Source organism: Mus pahari, chromosome X, assembly GCF_900095145.1.
Source record: "Mus pahari chromosome X, PAHARI_EIJ_v1.1, whole genome shotgun sequence".
Lineage (NCBI taxonomy): Eukaryota > Metazoa > Chordata > Mammalia > Rodentia > Muridae > Mus > Mus pahari.
Window position 1 is genome coordinate 84,903,561 of NC_034613.1, and position 17,222 is coordinate 84,920,782.

The 17,222-nt window shown below is 38.5% G+C and overlaps 1 protein-coding gene across 1 annotated transcript in view; it reads right to left on the reverse strand.

Annotated features, from left to right (window-relative positions):
* The window catches only part of Ophn1 (oligophrenin 1), a 312,287-nt gene that overhangs the window by 168,438 nt on the left and 126,627 nt on the right, over window positions 1-17,222 (reverse strand). The window contains exon 5 of the mRNA XM_021187452.2: window positions 7,539-7,610. Coding sequence (XP_021043111.1) covers window positions 7,539-7,610 — 72 coding nt within the window. The remainder of the gene's footprint in view (window positions 1-7,538; window positions 7,611-17,222) is intronic.

The following is a 17,222-nucleotide window of genomic DNA, read 5'->3' on the forward strand; positions in this document are numbered from 1 at the left end:
TTTGGTGGTTGATTATGGGATGGATCCCTGGTTGGGGCAGTCTCTGGATGGTCTATCCTTTCGTCTCAACTACAAACATTTTTACATACCTTTTAAACTTTACATAAGCTTTGCTCAATCTGAAAACCTTGCTGCAAATCACATTCTTTGGGTAAGTTAATTTTATGACCTATTAAAATATAATTACATTTCCCTTCCCCATTCCTCTTCCTTCTTTCAAATGTTCCCAAGGACATATAAATAGTCATTATAAAGGAATCTAAGAATGACTGTCTCTCAAGGAGCCCACTCCCTGCTTTATGATCATAATCTACCTTATTCCTATATATCTTTCTATATAAATACTTTAAAATTTGCTGATGTTGATTTATAATGATTCATTGTGAATTTCCTGTCTGTACCATAGTCAGAAATCTGTCTGTACCTGAATAGAAGTCCATAAGTGGGGAGGGACCTCCTCTGGATACTGGTGGTAAACAGCACTGGCTGTGTTTCTGTCGCTGGTGAAAGTACCTAGCAACTACTGGTGAAGTCACAAACCCAGCTAGCAGCAGAGATTTGTGTAATCAGTTTTAGTCCACTCAGGATACAGAATATACTGCCAAGAATTAATATAACAAACCAGGCCTGGTAGTCGAAACATGCTGTTCCAGGTGCTTTAGAGGCTGAGGCGTGGGGACAGGGCTAGTGTCACAAGTTTTAGTCGACCTTAGACTAAAGAATAAATTCAAGGCCAGCAATTTGAGACACTGTCTCAAAACAAAACAAAAAGAAAAAAACAAATGTAACTTTTAAATTGGAATATAGTTCAGTGGTAGAGCATTTGCTCATCATGTACAACATCCTAGGTTCTACCTCTAATAATACAAAAGGAAAATCATTACAACAGAGTATCTATACAATTTAAGGACATTTTATATAGTCCCATAAGGCTAAAGATTTAAATGTTCAAGACAAAAACTGGATAAGGATCAGACCTCACTGGGAACTTGGTAATATAACCCTCTGGGTAGAAGTGAAGTCTCATTGTTTGGATTGGTAGTTTATTCTCAATTGATAAGACATCTTCTCTCCAGAGATAAGCAGCATACAGGTTGCAGGTTGCAGGGGATGCTAAGTTGAAGGTAAGCTTCACAGGACCTGTCTGGCTCAATGGGAATCCTCTAAGCACAATCAAGCTATATGAAAGCCCAGCAGGGACACCTAATGCATCACACTAATGCTTGATCCATCAGACAGGCCCCATGATGTGTGTACGGGGTGGTGAACTACAAAGGAAGGTCGAGATGAATCATGAATGAGTGGGGCCTTTCAAAGTCGATAAACCTGCAGAATGTTATCAAAAGGCAGAGAATTTCAAAGTAAGGTAATACACCATGTGTGAGGTACTAGGCTATACACAGACAGTTTGGTCTCCAGTTGAGCTGAGGTCTGAACTCAGAGTGGTGATAATTCACCTACATGGCACGGCAGGCATTCCCTCATGTCTCCTGGACATCTGGTTCCTATCTCAGTTACCACCCCCACAGCCCTCACAGGAGAAGTGTGGCTAGTAGTCACATAGACAATGTCCCAAGCTTCTGACCTTCAGGCAACCTTCCTCCCCAGTTACCTAGCAACAGTAAAGATAACAGCACACCATAAGAGGGGCTACTTGGCCCCACCTCACTCTCTTCCTCTTCCTCTCCTCTCCTCTCACTCTCTTACTCTCTCTCCCTCTTACTCTAGCCTTTCTTCTCTCTCCTTTCCCCACCCCTTCTCCCCTCTTGGCCATGGCCTGCCTTCCCCCCTCTCTCTCCCTTCTCTCTTCCCCCCTGCCTTTCTACAATAAAGCTCTAAAACCATAGACTCTGTTCATCAAGGCCTGCTGCACTTAGATGATGGGATAGGCTTTCTCCTAATGAGCAGTGCCTAATCTCCCATCAGAAGGCCTTCCTGTGCTCCAGTCAAGGCCTGGACTAGGACTCTCACCTGCGTGGGAACCTCTCTCCCTCAGCCCGCTCTCCCATAACCCCAGGGCACAGGGTATCACTCCGGGGGCACCTGGTCGGGGGGGGGGCTTGTCCGCCCCCTCCCTGTTGAGTGGGGTCTGTGGCTTAGATGCCCACCCACCACCCTGGGGGCCAAGTGGAAAGCATCTGGCAGCCCTCCCATGTCTGCTTGCCCAGAGCATAGGAGGAACTCTGGCCAGGCCCTCCCCCTCCTTCCCTTACAACCCTTTAGGTTCCCACAACCATGTGTTCTGAGTAGACAGCTAGAGCAGAGCTCCACCCCTGCAGCATCCTACCACCCAGCCCCTAAAAAGTTGAAGTCTCTTCCATCCGTAGTGCTGTCTACTGAGAAAGCTTAATGCCATGATAACTGTAGAGAGATAACTGAAGGAACTGTCTGTTATCACAGAGCAGATATGGAGGGGTAAATTTGGAACTAGGAGGCTATAACAAGAAAACATAACAGTAGTCTAACAACTTCGTTTTTTTCTGGCCCTAGTTAAGTGTAATATCCTCTAGCCTAAATTTCACTGTCAGCATAATTCCAGGTACTCTATTTGAGACATAATTAACAATAAGTGGGTCTTTGTAGTGTTGCAAGCTAGATCAACTAACTGATAAAGATGGGTCTTTAGAAATGGAAAAAAAGACTGGTGGGTGTTCCAACCTTTCAGAGTCTCAGTCTCTTCACTCAGACAATACATTTTTAAGTTCTACCTCACAAGTTTGCTGTGAGAAGACAGAATGGAATCTGTAGGCATAGTACACACAAAATATACGATGGCATTTCCATTTCTGCATGATAGATAGATAGCCAACCACTAAAGAATCCTTACATTTCTTTTGCTGGTCTCAGCCTGGATTGAAAGCAAGTTAGACATACGGGTTTCAAAGCACATGGCCACTTCAAACCTTGGAGGTGTTAGATAGTAATTGCCCTGTAATTTAGCACATGGCAAATACTTTTCTATTACATTTGTAATTTCTTCTTTCAATTCTACTCTTCCCAAAATAAATATTAATACTAATTAGATGCCAGATGAAACTTAGTAGAATACAGTATTTCTGGGCTATCTAGATTATTCACCATGCTTGAATGCCTATATCACCTTCATTCATGATATCAAGCAGTAGGAGTGCATCCACCCATTATTTTGCCCTTTCTTTTCGTTTTCCATTTTATGTGAGAGGTGGGCATAGGAGCCAGGGCTTCACATACGCAGAGAAAGCACTATACTACTGAGCTATAAGCTCAGCTTCCCCTTTCATAGTGGAAGCTTCTAATTTGACCTGACAATAAGTCTCTTTCCTGCTACTTTCATATTATCTATCCAACTCAACTGCCATGGTATTACAATAATAGACTGTAAGGTGTATCCTTATTCCAAACATTAGGACTGGATGCTCGTTCAAGATGACAGATTTTAACCTATTCAGGAGAAGATTCTTTGAGTACATGCTGGGCATATGCTGGGAATAGATATGTACACTAGGCTGAAGAAATTAAACTGAAAATACTCATATCATTTTTGGACATGTTAAGTAATAAAAGAGATCCAGGGATTCTGAAACTGAGATCATCTGGTATAGTATTGTGCAACAGACCTTTCAATGATGATGGACAGGATCTATGTATAAGCTCTCTAACCAAATGATTACTATGAATTCTGTGACTAGTAAGGATTTAAAATGTGGCTTATCACCCTGAGGACTTGAGATTTAAATATCTGGTGGTTCTCATAATGGTAAGTCAAACAAGATGCAGTTGTGCATACCTATAAGCATAGCACTCAAGATTCTAAGGCAGAAGAATCATGAGTAAGAGACAAGCCTATACAATCCTGCACAGATCTAGACAGCATTGCATAACAGAAATATGTAGGTGGGGGGCATGATTGTGTACACCAGTAATTCTGACACTGGGGAGACTGAAGGAGGAGGGAGAGAAAGACATTCCAGGCCAGCCTGGACTTCACAGTGAGATCCTAACTTGAAAAGGAGTAAAATCTGAAGCTAAAAAGACCCTTGTATCCCAATCCAGGCTATTGATACTAACGCTCTAACTTCTATCATTTTATTTGTCTTATGTAAGTTTCATTTACCTCCTTGTCATATGCCCACAAGGATTACTGTGGTTATAGAAAAAAAATGCAAAACCACTTAGCCCAGTGATGGCTACTGTTTTCATGGGACTCGTTTTCCAAATGAAGTAACTGAAATCCTGAAAGGAAACGGAAAACTTTACAGAGTTTAGGATTTCTATATCTGAAGTTAGGGAGACACAAACAAAACATTCTACCCATCCCTGACCTCACCAACTTCACTCCTCTCTCACAGGCAAAGTAGAGCCACTCCATCCAAACAAGATCGAAAGTCAAAATATTCCAACATTACTTCAAATGTCTACAGTTCAAAGTTTAGCCCATTCATTTTATGACAGAATTCAGATATTGTGGGTAGTTGCTGTAAAGTTATCTTTAGCTGTGGGCCTCTGATACCAAAGAACCAACATACTTCTAAAAATATAGGTATAGGCATAAGACAGGCACCCCCATTCTAGAAGACAAAAATGTAAGAGAGGGAAGGAGTGATGGATGCCAGGTAAGTTGGAAATCAGTCAAACTCTTTTGAGAACTTGAGGTCTCAGAATAATCCTCCTTGGTTGAATGACATGGTTTCTAGCCCCTAAGAAGGTAAAATCACTCTTACCTTTCTCGAGGTTGGCCCTCAACACTATTCACTGTGAGAGCCTCTATGAAGGATGAGGGTAGACCCACAATGCCTTCTGCAATGGCCCATCTTTGGAAGACCTGCTGTAGGGGCACCCTAGGGTTAAACTACCTCAAAATCACTACAGTCTTTAAATTGAGAAGAACTAATCCTGCCTCTAGGGCCTTATAATGGGGATGGGAACCCTAGTAGTTTCTGAATTATCATTGGAATACTTTTCTTGAAGAACAGCACACTTTGTATGACTCAATCCATTCTAACATTTTTCCTTAAGTCACCAGTGGTAATGTTGGTATAATCTCTATCTATGTATTCCTTCATTGAGATTGTTAATCAGGGCCTCAGCTCATAGCCATGCTAATCTTTCTTTTTAACATTACTTATTATTTTTAAGTTATTTATATTGTGTGAAGTGTGTGTGTGTGTGTGTGTGTGTGTGTGTGTGCGGGCGCGCATGCGTGCGTGTGTGCGTGTGTGTGTGTGTGTGTGTGTGTGTGTGTGTGTGAATGTAAGTGCAGGTGTGCAGCAAGTCCAGATGAGGGTGTTCTATTCTCTAGAGGAGGAGTTACAGGCAACTTTGAGTGTAGTATAGTTGCTGAAAACCCAACTCTGCTTCTCCATAAGAGCAATACCCAGACTCTCAACTATGGAGTCATCTCCAGCCCCAACCATACTAATATTGACAACTTCTATTTAGAACCTGCTTTGTGTGTGTCTTTCAATATGAATACAATGATTCAATTATTTAAAAGTTACAGATAATTTTTTAAAAGTCCTTTAATTTTTCTCTTCTTGAATTTTACTACTAGCAGACAGAAGAAAATTAGCTGCTTCTTCCATGCTCTGCTTAAAAAAAAATCTTCTTAGCTAGAGGAAGGGTAGGCTGCACATGCACCAGTGGGTAGTCACACGCCCAAGCACATATACACAGAACTAATGAGACTTGGGTGGTTATTAGTAATAAAACAGGCCATGAAGTATGAAGGGTGATCAGGTGGGAAACACTAGGAGAAGGTGGGAAGGAAAGTATTTGTGGAAGGATACACACACCGTAAAGTTGCACAAATTTTTCTAATAAATTAAAATTTATTTAAAAAAATAGATATCCTCAGCTTCAAACAAATTCCACCTTCCAAAAATTACTTGAATTCAAATAAAAATCCACCAAGCTCTTTGACACAAAAATTGTCTTTTCCTAAATGCTCAATAACATCCTCCTCCTTTCTATTCAATTTCATCAGAATCACTCTTAATGCCCACATTTCTCACAAAACTACATAACCAATCATCTATAATCTAGATACTGGAACTTTTCTCTATCACTCTCCTCATTTATACCTGAATCCTCACCAGATATAAAAGACATCCCACCGCACTGGCAAGTCTCCATAGTATGTGACTTAAAATTCTCACAGCCCATCAAGTATTTGGTTCTGGTGGTTTCCCAGTTTTATATATAGTTATATGTTGCATATGGACATTTGAGATTTTTTTTTTCAACAACAGACTGCATACATGTCAGTGTCCCCCAGAGATCATTAATAGAATTGGGTGTACTGGGGTAAGCCTGAAAGCCCAGCATTCAGGGCCTTAAAAACTAAGATTGGTGATTTGAGTCTCCCCTGAGCCACAATAATATTTTGTCTGAGAAAGTGAAGAAAACAAAAGGGAAGGAAGAGATTACAGAGAGGAGGAGAGTAAATAGAGGAAGAGAGGAGATATGGAACAGAAAGAAGAGGGAGATCATAAAATGGCAGAAAGGCTTGTACACTCCCATGGCCTTAAAGCTATACTAGCATCACAGTATCAGTCACCTGATAACTATGTCCTAGATGCTTTGTACTGTGCTCCCAATAACACAAACACTGCAGCAATCCACTTGTATGCCTAATGCATGAAAAGGAAACTTACTATGTCACTAAGTTGTATATTTACTACACCATACTTCTATCATTATTTTTGAGAATAAACTGTATAAAACATTTATAAACAGTATGCTAAACATCATGTTAAACTATACCATGCTATACCATGCTGGCAGAGCTTGAAAAATCTCATGCTTACTGCATTTTTAAATTGTATCAAGAAACTCCACTGAGTGATCCATACCATCTAGTTCTGTATTCTCTATGATGTTCACATAAGGAAGCAATCAGCGACAGATACATTTCTCAGAATGTATTCCCATTGCTAAGTAGCATATGACTCTATTAGTTGCAGCAGCAGCATACTTCCTATTACTATTTTCTGTTTTAGTTAGAGAGTGAGAGTAAGAAAGAGAGAGTGAGACATCAAGAGAAAGCACACAGGGGCAGGGATTTATTCTAAGATGCTGGCTCATATGATTATAGAGGATAAGATTGACATGCTTATGATATTACATGGAAACTGTAAGGAATACCAGTAGGGTAGTAGGAAGGACCAATAGCCTGAGAGTTGCTGCTGTGCCTTTCAATTTGGGTTTGAATGCCTAAGAAGCAGTAAGAGTGAGAGTCAAGGCTCCAGGCCCCAAGCCATGTGGCCTAGTAGTAGTCAAATTCAACCTTTTGATAGCCCATTTTTCTACTCAGGTGCTCAATAGATTAGATGACACCCACCTACAAGTATAAGGGAAGCCAAGCAATTCAAATGCCAATTTCTTTTGGAAACACCCACAGAAATAAATTCCAAAATACGGTATCAGTTATCTGGGATATCTGAGCATCTTCTGGACTCATATAGTTAACCACTATGTCAATGCAGAATGATGAGTGGTAGCCCAAACAACTACTTCATTACTATTAAATTTGATGTTATATATTTAATACAAAAATATACCTTTGTGAAACCTATTTGTTCCTTCCGAAAAGTTTCCAGGGGTTTGATCAGCAAGTCACTAGCATTTTGTACCTAAAGTGGAAAAAAAATATTTAGGTTAAAAAAGCTCCTAGAATTCAATGTAAATGAAGGTACAACATACTCAAATTTATGGGATACTATTAAAGTGGTGCTAAGAGGAAATTTCATAGCACTAAGTGCCTTCATAAAGAATGTAGAGAGATCTCATACTAACAACTTAACAGCACACATAAAAGCTCTAGAACAAAAGAGAAGCAAACATACCCAAGAGGAGTAGACAGCAGGAAATAATCAAACTTAGGGTTGAAATCAATAAAAGAAAAACACATAAAATAATGCAAAGAATCAATGAAACCAAAAGCTGGTTTTTAGAGAAAATCAACAAGATATACAAACACTTATCAAAACTAAGAGACACAGAAAGCATATCCAAGTTAACAAAATCAAAAATGATAAGGGAGACATAAAAACAGACACTGAGGAAACCCCAAGAATCATTAGATCTTACTTCAAAAGCCTATACTCCACAAAATTGATAATCTAAAAGAAACTGATTATTTTATTAATAGATAACACTTATCAAAGTTAAATTAAGATCAGACAAACTATTTAAATAGACATATACCTCCTAAGGAAATAGAAGTAATCATAAAAAGTCTCCCAACCAAAAATTCCCAGAGCCAGAGAGTTTTAACCAGAGTTCTACCAGACTTCCAAAAAAAGAGCTAATACCAATACCCAAATCATTTTACAAAATAGAAACAGAAGGAATATTGCCAAATTCATGAAGTCACAGTTACCCTGATACACAAACCACACAAAGATCCAACAAAAAAGAGAATTTCAGACCAACTTTCCTCATACCCATTGATGTAGAAATATTTGATAAAATACTTGCAAACTGAATCCAAGAACACATTAAAATGATCATCCACCATATCAAGTAGGCGTCATCCCAGAGAGGCAGCAATGGTTTGGCATATGAAAATCTTTCAGTGTAATCCACTATATAAACAAAGTAGGGGGGAAAACCCCACCTGGTCATCTTATTTGATGCTGAAAAAAATCCTTTGACAAAATCCACCCCTTCATGATCAGGGAAAGATCATGGATACAAAGAATACACCTAAACATAACAAAATCAACCGCTAACATCAAATTCAATCGAGGGAAATGCAAACCAGTTTCACTAAAATCCAGAACAAGACAAAGCTGCCACTCTCACCATAGCCAGTCAATAAAGTACTTGAAGTTCTAGCTAGAGCAGTAAGATAGCAAAAGGAGATCAAGATACAAATCAGAAATGAGTAAGTCAAAGCAACATTATTTGCAGATGATATGAAGGCATATATAGGTGACACCAAAAATCCTACCAGGAAATCCCTACAGCTGATATGCACCTTCAGTGAAGGACACAAGATTTACTTTAAAAAAAAAAAAAAAGCCCTCCTATATGCAAATGACAAATGGGCTGAAAAAAATAATACACATCACAATAGCCACAAATAATATAAAATTAACTCTGGGGTGACTGTAAACAAGCAAGTGAAATACCAGCATGACAAAAACAAACAAACAAACAAACAATACAAAAACATCAAGCCTTTGAAAAAAGAAACTGAAGAAAATACCAGAAGATAGAAAGGTCTCCCATGCTCATGGGTCAGTAGGCTTAACATAGTAAAAATGGCTATCTTAAAAAAACAAAACAAAACAAACAAAAAACCTACAGAGTCAATGCAATCTCCATCAAAATTCCAACACAATTCTTTACAGACCTTGAAAGAACAACACTCAATAACTTCATGTAAAAAAACAAAAACCCAGGATAGCCAAAAGAATCCTGTACAAGAAAGGAGCTTCTAGAGTATCCGCATCCCTGATTTCAAGCCATACTACAGAGCAATAGTAACAAAATCCATATGGTATTTGCATAAAAACAGTCAGGGTGAGCAATGTGATTGAATCGAAGACCCAGATGTAAATCCACACATCTATAGACACATGATTTTATTTTTTTTATAAACAAGCCAAAATTATACAATGGGGAAAAAAAGAAAGCATCTTCAACAAATGGTGTTCAACTAACTGGATGTCAGCATGTAGAAGAATGCAGACGAGAGGGCTCAACCCTGATACTACATGGCAGGGATAGGAACCTGAGGCTGGATAGCCCAGAGACCTAGAATAGAAACATGACTGGCAAAAATAAAATAAAATAAAATTTAAAAGTCATTAAGATGTTTCTTAATGATATGCTGCTATACTGGTAAATAGACACCTAGCATAATCTGCATCAGAGGGGCTTCATCCAGCAAACGGATGAAAACAGATGCAGAGATTCACAGCCAAACATTAGGGAATCCTGTAGGAGAGGGGGAGGAAGATTGTAAGAGCCAGAGGGGACAAAGACATCACAGGAAACTCACAGAATCAGATAACCTGGGCTCATAATGGCTCGAAAAGACTGAACTAACAATCGAGGAATCTGCATGGGTATGAACTAGGCCCTCTGCATAGACGTTATGGTTGTATATAGCTTGGTCTTCTAGTGGGACTCCTAATAGTGAGAGTGTGGTGTTCCTGTTCTCTCTCCCCCTCCCCCTCCCCCTCCCCCTCTCTCATACACACACACACACACACACACACACACACACTCCTTTGCCTGCTTTTGGGATCCCTTTCCTCCTACTGGCTTGCTTGCTTGCTTTCTCCAGCCTTAATACAACGGGAAGTTCCGAGTCTTACTGCAACTTGATATGCCATATTTGGTTGATATCCCTGGGTGTCCTGCTCTTTTCTGAAGGAAAATAGGAGAAGGAGTGGATGGGAAAAGGACATGGAGAAGGACAGGGAGGAAAAACTGAAGGTGGACAGGATGATTATAATATATGAAAAAAAGTAAATTAAAATGTTATTTCTTATCATTGGGTTTTTTTTTCTTGAAACTATTATCTGTCATCCTGAAAACACTTTCTGAACAGACTACTGCTAGAAAAGGCGGTATGATGGACAATTAATAAATAGGATCTTATGAAAATTCTGTAAAGCAGAAGACACCATCATCCATAAAAAGTGTCAGCCTAGCAGAATGGGAAAAGATTTTCACAAACTTCACATCCCATGGAGGACTAATATCCAAATATACAAAGAACTCAAAAACCAAATATCAAGAAAACAACCCAAATAAAAATGGGATACAGATTTAAAAAGAGGAAACTCAAATGGCTAAGAAACACTGAAATTGTTTGACATCCTTAGTAACCAAGAATAGGCAAATCAAAACAATATTGAGATTTTTACCTTACACATACCTGTCAGAATGTCTAAGATGAATAAAACAAATGACTGATCATACTGGTAAGGATGTGGAGTAAGAGAAACACTCATCCATTGCTGGAGAGAATACAAGTTTGTACAGTCACTATGGAAATCAGTATGGCAGTTCCTTGGGAAGATGGGAATTGATCTATCTCATGATTTCATTATTTTAACAGCTAATTAATACTCCATTTTGTAAATGTACCACGTCTTCTTTATCCATTCCTCAGTTGAGGGACATCTAGGTTGTTTCCGATTTCTGTCTGTTATGAATATAACAGCAATGAACAGGGTTGACCAAGTGTCTCTTATAATAGGATAAAGTATTGTTTGGTTATATGCCCAAGAGTGGTGTAGCTGGATCTTGAGGTAATTTGATTCCTATCTTCCTGAGAAACTACCACACCAATATCCATAGTGAGTGTACAAGTTTGCACACCCACCAACAATGGAGAAGTATTTCCCTTTCTCCCTATCCTCATCAGCATGAGCTATCATTTTTGTTATTGATCTTAGTCATTCTGACATGTAGAAGATGAGATCTCAAAGTTGTTTTGATTTGCATTTCCCTGCTGGCTATGGATATTGAACATTTCCTTAAGTGTTTCTTAGCTATTTGAGTGTCCTCTATTGAAATTCTGTTTATGTTATCTTGAAGTCCAGTTTTTGAGTTCTTTATATATTTTGAGTATTAGCCCTCTACTGTATGTATAGGTGGCAAGAATCTTTTCCCACTCTGTAGATTGCTGCTTTGTCTGAATGATGGTGTCCTTTGCTTTGCAGTTTCATGAGGTCCTGTTGTAGATAGGCCTAGTGCTATTTGTATGCTGGTGCTAATTCTGCTCTCCTGGGAGGGCTGTAGACAAGGAGTGAGTCATACTCAGGTGACTTCTTGTGAACCAATCCCCTAATGAGTAAAGGAGCCAATCACTGGGCGAGTAGGAGGGACTTCCAGGTTGGAAAGGGGAAGAGAGGAAGCAGGAGTCAATTAGGTCCTTTCAGATGGGGATAGCGTGAGGACAAGATATAATTCTAGTGTCTCCCAGTTTCAGTGGGAGTTTGAATTACCATTGTTTCTGAGCTAAGTTGGTGTGGTGTTCATCTTCTCGCTTATGTTCTCGTGACGATTCAACTGGGTTTCAGAGAGAAAGATAGGGCAACAAAGCATGGGTTTGCCTGATGTGCACCACAAAGGCTGTGGGGGCTGGTGTGGGAACCTATGGGGCTGGGTGGAGATGTTTTGGGAGCTCCTCTGTCACTGTGGACTGGCTGGCACAAGCACAGGAACATGCCGGTTTGTTAATATTTCCTGCAACACTCTTCTTAGTGTCTGGGCTATCAGTATTTGGTGCACAAAATCTTTTCTTGTGGAAATAAAGTCAAGATTATGCCCTAACTTCTTTTCTATCAGATTCAGGATACCTGGCCTTACATTGAGATTTTTTGATCCATTTGGAGTTGGGTTTTATGCAGGGTGACAAGATTCTTCTACATGCAGCTGTCCACTTTGACCAGCACCATTTTTTGAAGATGCTGGGTTGTTGTTTTTTTCTGGTGTATATATCTGGTTTCTTTGTAAAATATCAGGTGTCAATAGGTGTTTGGAATTATGTTGGGGTTTTCAAACAGATTTCATTTATCAACATGTCTGTTTTTATGCCAGCACCATATTACTATAGCTCTATAGCATAATTTGAGGTCAGGGATCATAATAGCACGAGCACTTTTATTATTCATGAGTGTTTTAGTTATCTTAGTGTCTCCATATGAAGCTGAAAATTATTCTTTCAATTTCTGTGAAGAATTGTGTCAGAAATTTGATGGGGATTTCATTGGATGTGTAGATTGTTTTTGGCAGAATGGCAACTTTTACTATACTAATCATATTAAGCCATGAGCATGGGAGATCTTTCCATCTTCAGATATTTTCTCAGTTCATTACTTCAATGTCTTAAGGTTTTTATTATCCCAATCTTTTACTTGCTTAGAATTTCCCCAAGATATTTTTTGAGTCTACTATAAAGGGTATTGTTTCCCTGATTTCTTTCTCAGTCTGTTTCTCCATTGAATATAAGAAGGCTACTGATTTTTATATGTTAATCCTGTATCCTGGTAATTTGCTGAGAGAATTTATCAGCTATAGAATTTTCCTAGTGGCATTTTTAGGAACATTTACATATACCATATGTAATATGTAATCATATCATCTGCAATTGAAGATAGTTTCAGGTCTTCCCTTCCTATTTGTATCTCATGAATCTCCTTCAGTCTTATTATTGCTCTAGCTAAGAGGTCAAGTACTATACTGAATAGGTTGAGGGAGTGGAAAACCTTGTCTGGATCCAAGTTTTAATGGAAATGCTTAAGGTTTCTCTCTATTTAAGTGTATTTTGGCTGTGGGCTTGCTGAAAATTGCTTTTATTACATTGAAGTGTGCCTCTTGTGTCTCCAGAACTTTTACTATGAAAGAATGTTGGAAATTGCCAAAGGCCTCTTCTGCATCTAATTAGATGATCATATAGTTTTTGCCTTTTGTATGATAGATTACATTATTGATTTATATAAATTGAACCACTCCTGCATCTGTGGGATAAAGCCTACTTGATCATGGTGGATAAACTTTTTAATGTGTTCTTGGGTTTGGGTTGTGAGTATTTTATCAAGAATTTTTGCATCCATGTTCATAAGGGAAACTGATCTGTAAATTTATTTCTTAGTTTTTTTATGTGGTTTATGTATTAGGTAAAGTATGGCTTCATAAAAAGAATTGGGCAATCATACTTCTGTTTCTCTTTTCTGGAATATATTGAGGACTATTAGTGTTAATTCTTCTTTGAAGTTTTAATAGAATAACTCACTGAACACATCTGCCTTTGGGATTTGGGGGACGGGAGACTTTTAATTATTGCTTTCATTTCACTGAGGGTTATGGGTATATTTAAATTACTTATCTGATCTTGATTTAACTTTGGAGATGATCTGTATAAAGAAATATATTAATTTCTTTGAGATTTTCCAATTTGATGCAGTACAGATCCTTAAAGTATGTTGTTACTGGATTTTCTTGGTGTTTTTTGCTATGCACACAATCTCTAATTTTGTTACTTTGGATCCCCTTCTAGTTAATTTGGCTAAAGATTTGTCAACCTTACTGATTTTTTCTCAAGAAAAACAAAACAAAAACAAAAACAAAAGAAAAACCTCTGTGTTTCATTGATTCTTTGTACTGTCTCTGGTCATTTGTCTCTAATTTACTGATTTCAGCTCCTTGTTTATTTCTTATGATTTACTTGTATTGGGTTGGTTTGTTGGCTTGTCTGTTTCAGAGCTTTCAGGTGTACCATTACATGGGATCTCTACAATATTTTTATGTAGGTACTTAGCGATATGAACTTGCCTCTTAGAACAGTTTTTATTGTGTCCCACGGTTTAGATATGTTTTCATTTTTGTTCAATATTAAAGATTTGCAGCATCTTCCTTTTTGTTGTTTTGTTTTGTTTTTTGAGACAGGATTTCTCTATGTAACTGGTCCCTGGCTGTCCTGGCCTCAAACTCACTGAGATCCTCCTGCCTCTGCCTTCTGAGTGATGGGATTAAAGGCATGTGCCACCATCATCCAGCTTCTTCCTTAATTTCTATCTTAACATATTTCATTCAGTATTAAGTTCTTTTAGTTTGTAAGCTTTCTGTTCATTTTAGTGTTGATATCCTGCTTTATTCTGTGGTGGTCAGAGAGAAAGCATGGTGTTATGTCAATTTTGTTTTATCTGTTGAGACTAGCTTTATGTCTAAATACATGGCCAATTTTGGGAGAAGTTCTATGAGCTTCTTAGAAGAAGATATTTTCTTCAGTGTTTGGTTGAGATGTTCTGTAAATGTGTTAGTTCCATTTGATCTATGCCATTGTTTACCTCTAGCATTTCTCCACTTAGCTTTTGTCTAGATAACTTGTCTATCATTGAGAGCAGGATATTGAAGTCACCTACTAAAACTGCCTGAGAGTCAATATATGATTTCTAGCTGTAGTAGTGTTTCTCTTTTGAACTTGGGTGCCCTTGTGCTTGGTGCATGTATTTAAAATTACAGTGTCCTCCTGGTGGATTTTTTTCTCTGTTGACTATGTACTGACCTTTCTCATTTTTTGATTAGTTTTGTTTTGACACCTAGTTTTGTCAGATATTAAAAATGGTACTCCATCTTGCTTCTTGAGTCCATTTACTTGGAATATCTTTTTCCATCCTATTACCCAGAAGAAATGTCTATCCTTGATTTTAGGGTGTGTTACTTGGGTGCAGAACGGTGGATCCTGTTTTCAGATCCAATCTGTTGGTCTGAATCTTTTTATTGGGAAATTGAGACCATTGATGTTGAGAGTAATCAATGTGCACTGTTTTTGTTGATTTCTACTATTTTGTTTTTGTGGAGTGAATTTTTTCCCCTCTTTTGATTTGCTGGTCTAAATTTATATTCATTCATTCATTCATTCATTCTCTCTCTCTCTCTCTCTCTCTCTCTCTCTCTCTCTCTCTCTGTGTGTGTGTGTGTGTGTGTGTGTGTGTGTGTGTGTGTGTGTGTGTTGTTTTCTTGGTGTTATTAAACTTGTCAGGATGAAGTTCTCATAGTATCTTCTGATCAAATGGATTTGTAGATAAGTACTGATTAAATTTGGTTTTATCATAGAATGCCTTGTTTTCTCCATCTATTGTGATTGAAAGTTTTGCTGGGTATAGTATGGCATCTTTGGTCTCTTAGCATTAGGTGTTTCTGACTTTGCAATAACTGTAATTCTAGATGCTGATATCTGCTCTTGTTTTTATTAGGTGGGTATTTTGTGCTTGGTTTCTGTTGCCCTCTTTTGTTCTTAGAAGAGTGGGGTAGAAATATATTGACTTATAAGAAATTGTTCTGGGATCTGGATTGGAGTGGCCACAGAGTTACCAGGGAGAAAGTGTTTCTAGGTATTGGAAACTAACACTAAAAAATGGGGATGGGACAGAAGGGTGCTGAGAGGACCCATAGGAGGTAGGAAACCTGAGTACACCACCAGAAGTTTCTTAGACCCCTAGAAATGGGAGCAGAAAGAATGAGTCCACAGCATGCAGTATGCTTCAGAGCCAGGGATGAGACTGGCAGACTGGAATTGGAGTGGGGGAGATATGGCAAATTTTCAGGGAGTGCCTCCTGGAATTAGTGGCTGAGACAAAGGGATGAGGTAATGGAAAAGGGCTGTAGGAGAGGATGCACATGATCCCCTGGGATTGGGGGGCAGAGTGGAGGCAGAGTCCACTGGAAGTGGTTTGTTACAAAGCTTAGGATAAGACTGGTGAGGTAGTATTGGGGAACAGAACAGAGAGTGAAGGTGGCCTACCTGATTACCTGGACAGCATGGCCAGTCAGTTAGGGTAAGCCCTTTTATTTTTATTTTATAACCTTAGAGGTCTTTTGCTTATATATTAATGGTTTCTGATTATTTAGGGGTTTTCTGTGTGCATCTATATGCTTCTTGTCCTTTTTCTTTGGCTCTTTTTTCTGGTTGTTCGCCCTATTCTGATTTGTTTGCTTTAATTTTTATTTTATCTTATTTTATTATCATTACTTAGCATCTTTCTATGTCTCATTTAATATAGGCATAGATTTATTTTAAGTGAACTTTAGGCTTGTTGTCTCCTTGAAACAGATACTAAGTACATTTTAGCTTCCTCTGAATAAGAAGCCACACAGGGCTGGAAATATATGCACTGACTGCTCTTCTATGTCTTGAACTCAGTTCCCAGTAATCTGTAATGGAAACTGATGCCCTCTTCTGGTGTGTCTAAAGACAGCAATAGTGTGTGTGTGTGTGTGTGTGTGTGTGTGTGTGTGTGTGTGTGTGCGCACACACACACAGAGAGAGATAATACATGATCTTTTTTAAAAAGCTACACTGAATGTGGTAGTTCATCGAATGAAAGTTTTAAACTTTCATTTAAAACTTTGAGGTTTGTTTGTTTAGTTTTCTTTGTTTTGACTAGTAAGTTGAGGCCATTAATATTTAAGGTTATTAGTGAAAGGTGTCCATCAATTGCTGTCCTTTTTTAAAAAATCTGTTTGGGTCCTTAGTTCTGTTTTATGTTCCTGAAATTATAAGCTTCATTTGTTTTATTGCTATGGCCTCTTGTACTGGTTTATTCCTTGTAGCTATTCTTTTGTTACTTTGTGGGTTCTTTTTATTCTACCCTTCTCCACCCCTCTTCCACCCTTTCAACCCCCTAACACTAGGTAGGAGAGAAAAAATTATACAGGGGAAAGGAAGCAAATATATCATTAAACTAGTTCCTGCTGATTACAGGCATCAAGTTCCT